Source organism: Centruroides vittatus, unplaced genomic scaffold (genome assembly GCF_030686945.1).
Source record: "Centruroides vittatus isolate TY-2023 unplaced genomic scaffold, ASM3068694v2 contig_690, whole genome shotgun sequence".
NCBI classification, from domain to species: Eukaryota; Metazoa; Arthropoda; class Arachnida; order Scorpiones; family Buthidae; genus Centruroides; species Centruroides vittatus.
This window is the reverse complement of record NW_027122435.1, coordinates 26,771-31,177: the sequence shown is the minus strand read 5'-3', so window position 1 is coordinate 31,177 and position 4,407 is coordinate 26,771. Positions and strand designations below refer to the sequence as shown.

The following is a 4,407-nucleotide window of genomic DNA, read 5'->3' as shown; positions in this document are numbered from 1 at the left end:
AAATAATATCAAACATTCGAAATCACTTATAAATGTGTGAAAAACGGCAGAGTTGGGTTACATGGCATTAATATTACAATACGATTTGCAATCTTTCCGACACCTTGGAAAGTAGCTAAAATTCTGCCACTTTACAAAGGGAAAAATAAAGATAAATTGAAAGCTAAAAGCTACAGACTAATCTCATTGTTACCAGTAATGGGCAAGGTTCATGACAAACTAATCGTATACCGCCTCACAACTTGGCTAAATTCTAGACAGTACCTAAACGAAAATCAATATGAATTCCAAGAAGGAAAATCGGAAGAAGATGCCATCGCTAAAGTAATTAATGATATTGAAGAAGAACGAAAACATAATAAATGAACAATAGCTCTCAGTCTAGATATAGCAGGAGCATTCGACAGTGCGTGGTGGCCGCTCCTACACAAAAAATTAGAAGAAATCAATTGTCCCTGTAATATATATTCATTAATATGTGATTATTTAAATAACAGAACAGCATTCATAAAATATGCTGACATAAAAATTAAAAAAACAATGACAATGGGATGCCCACGAGGATCGTGTTCAGGCCTCACATTCTGGTCCATCCTACTAAATGACCTTTTAAATACTGAGACAATAATAGGAACGAAAATAACAGCGTTTGCGGATGATATATTGGTGGTTTGCTCAGCAAACAGTCGGATGCAAATCGAGAAAAAATGTAATAACATATTGGAGAGGATAGCGAACTGGGGAAAGAGAAACAAATTACAGTTTAACCCCGATAAAACTACGGCCATCGCGTTTACGACTTGCAAAGTGGATAAAAGACAGCCAACGATAAAATTGCAAAACAAAAACATAAAATGTTCTAATCAAATAATATACTTAGGTATGACAATAGACAACAAATTGTCATGGAATGCCCACCTTGAATCTGTCAAAAAGAAAGTTGGCAATCTTTTTCAAGAAATTACCAAAGTGGCAAAAAAAGAATGGAGTACAGGAGGCACTGCACTAACTCAAATATACAAAGGCGTAGTGATACCAATAACTACATATGGCGCTCAAGTATGGGGAAATAGAGCAGAAATGACCTATATGAAAAGAAAGATAATAAGCTTCCAACGTAAATTTCTCCTACGAATAACAGGTGCATATAGAACCACGTCTAATGATGCATTATGTGTAATGGCAGGCCTCCTACCAATGGACTTAGAAATAAGTCAAAGGAAGGGATATTCGAAAAATTTTAAAAGAAAAAATAACATATGGTGCAATACTAACAGAGAAAGACGAAATAGAATATCAAATCAAAAGATATCAACAATTGAAAAGATATGAGTGGAAAAAGATACAAATAAAAGAATATAGTCCATTAACTAAAAATAGAATTTATACGGATGGCTCGAGAACCCCAGAAGGAGTAGGAGCTGCATACATATATATATCAAATAATAGAGAACAATACAACAGGAAAATCAAACTAGATAAAAGATGCAATAACTATCAGGCAGAACTCGTAGCCTTAGAACAGGCTGTAAGCTGGATTAGCAACAACATGAAAAATATAACAATCACAATCTGTACAGATAGTCTTTCCGTATTAAAAGCATTGAATGACGACGAAAACAAACACGAACTCATCGACAACATTAGAAAATATATCTTAGCAAATAAAAACAATATATCTTTCAGCTGGGTAAAAGCACATATGGGCGACCCTGGAAACGAACGAGTAGACAGCCTAGCAAAAGAGGCAAGCAGCTCAAACATGAAAGTAGTATACAAGAAATTATCTGAAAGATATATAAAAAGGGAAATAAAGAACAAATATATAATAAAATGGCAAAAGAGATGGACAGAATCAACAAAAGGAAGAGAACTTTTTGAGTATCTACCTGATGTTCACCAGCGAATAAAAAATAAGAACTTTATAATAAATTATAAATTTACAAGATTCATGACTGCACATGGTGACTTTGCAGAGTACCACAATAGATTCCATCATAATAACGATGGCACTTGTGAAATATGCGGAGACAGAGAAACTCCGACACATCTTTTATTTGAGTGTATTAAATATGAAAATATTAGAAACGAGCTACGAACAATAAGCAATAAAGAAGGTTATACTTGGCCAATAAAAAAGAGTAGTCTTATCAATAACGTCACTCTTTATACATACTTTATAAACTTTATAAGAATATGTTATAAAACCAGAATATAATCGTCCCATATACCATCACGAAGAAGTAATGAAACGTGGAAATACGACGACAGTGCTAGTAACAATAGTACAACTAACAGAAAAAACAGGCAATAGTACTGCAAGTACTACAAGTGTATCTAATTTTACCCACAAAACGAAAAGGAAGTGATAATGAAATAAGTGGTATGAATGAAATGATATCATGAAAAACAAAATAATCTTGGAAGTACTACAAGTGCTACAAATAATAGGGAAATACGACGGAGGAGCAAGAGGAATGGTTGTACAGTGATTTAAGAAACTACACGTGAAAGTACTACAAGAAAGTGATACTTTTTGTGTTATAAGTGAAAGTTCTACAAATTAAAGTGTTAAATTGTGGAGGTACCTACTCAGTGACAGTGACAGTGACACAAGTACAGGTAAAGAAACGTTTCGATACTATAGTGGTAATATGAAAATACGATGATAATAGGAAGTGCCAATATACGACAGAGCAAACATAGCGGTTATCTCTGAAACCTTAATTAAAATATCTCAAGTACTTTTAAATAAAACATAAAACATATGTAGACTCTTTAATACTATCATTAACTTTAAAATAAAAGAAACTTCATATATATTTTACATTTTGTATTTGTATTTATTTTTATTTATAATGTTTGTACAAAAAGTACAAAACAGCCAACATAGAACTATAAAAAATCTACATATTATATTAATTGTTTCAATAATATGTAATTTAAATATATAAAATGTAATATGCTGAATGTAACAAAATACGAATATATGTCGGTAAAAAAAAAATGTAGCGGCTACGACCGCAATAGTGTATCCAACTCTCTGTAAAGCATTGAGCGAAACAGAGAACGTCTGAAAATAAAGTGGAGCACCGGAAGCCTGACATTTATTGCCAGGTAGAAGGTCTGCTCTATTACTATTGTATTGTATTGGCATTAATATTACCGTTTTTTGAAATAAATTTAATTGGTATTGCATCCAGGAGATGTGCATTCGTGTGTTTCCATGCACAAATACGATTTTTCTCGCCATACATTTTTCTGAAAAATGCAGCGTAATAAATAGAGACGATCATTTTGACAACACAAACTGTGCAAATTGTAAAATTCTTATTGTTATTTACGTGAAAATCTGGAGACAGAATAATTTTATTTAATAAGATAACAAAGTCAAACTATTAAATTGATGTTAAAAACAACACATTTTTATCAATTTCGTGGAAAAAAGCTATTTTTGGCGAGATTTTAACACACATCTCAAAGGAACATCTGTTGCTCGAAAAGTCATGGTCTTTCAGAATAGAAGCAGGTGACCTAAGACTCTCATCCCGCCATTTTCATGACCGACTCATCTCCCATCTGTGAAGATTTACGATTGTCTTCTCAACTTTTGTATAACCGGAACTGGGGACATAGTATAGAGGTATTCTATCTTGACTTCTTGTAAGCTTTTTCTTACGATATTTAAAAATGTACTTGGTTAGCTATCGATTTAACGATAGTTAATCTTTTCTGTACGTGTTATCTATACTTATTAAACTTTTCTTATTGTTAACCTGTCTGTTTCCTTGTTATATTAATATGGAACTCCGACTCTGATCGACTTACCTACGGCCTCCCAACCCAACAGCAATCAGATCTTCTTATAAATATTAGAGCTATCCACTGACAGAGTGAACGGGACTAACTGTTCTGACACAACAGTTAGGGGATTCAAACTTTAGTCTCGACCCGCGCATATATTCTGACATTTATATATCGTAACTAATGCATGTATTTGATAAGGTGTTTATCATATTAATGTATAAATTACTTCATTTATATGCATTAGATATCATTTTGTAAATTTTAAAATTTCTGATAGTCTGTGCATTATTTCTTTAATAGCTCCAGTCTTCATATGAAAAACAGTTATGTGTGAAAGTAAGGAAAAAACTTTTATGTTTTTTGTAATATTTCGAGAAATTCTTTTTGATGGTAAGTTATCAATTTTTGATAATTGCAAGTCCATGACGTAAAAACATCAAAATAAAATCTGAAAAATCACTGTTGAGAAAAATTATTTTTAAATGTAAAAAAACATTCTTTCAAGTAGTACAATAAAGCGAAGAGATTATTATTTTACCCAGTTCTGTCCAAGAAGATAGCTTTTGTACGATATCAAAAAACAATTAGCGGTTTATTGAT

The 4,407-nt window shown here is 32.2% G+C and overlaps 1 protein-coding gene across 1 annotated transcript; it reads left to right on the top strand.

Moving 5' to 3' along the window:
- The first annotated feature begins 540 nt into the window (after nt 1-540).
- Nucleotides 541-2,492, top strand: LOC136980309 (uncharacterized). Its single transcript, XM_067276405.1, has 4 exons — nt 541-1,213; nt 1,278-2,117; nt 2,212-2,322; nt 2,395-2,492. Exons 1-4 carry the CDS (start codon nt 541-543, stop codon nt 2,490-2,492), a joined length of 1,722 nt encoding a protein of 573 aa, XP_067132506.1.
- The last annotated feature ends 1,915 nt before the right edge of the window (nt 2,493-4,407 follow it).

Excerpts from the sequence above, each read along its gene's own strand:
- LOC136980309 (XM_067276405.1), top strand. The coding sequence starts at position 541 with ATGACAATGGGATGCCCACGAGGATCGTGTTCAGGCCTCACATTCTGG. Across the intron at positions 1,214-1,277 it reads ACCAATGGACTTAGAAATAA|AGAAAGACGAAATAGAATAT; the intron begins GTCAAAGGAAGG and ends CAATACTAACAG. Across the intron at positions 2,323-2,394 it reads AACAGGCAATAGTACTGCAA|ATGATATCATGAAAAACAAA; the intron begins GTACTACAAGTG and ends GGTATGAATGAA.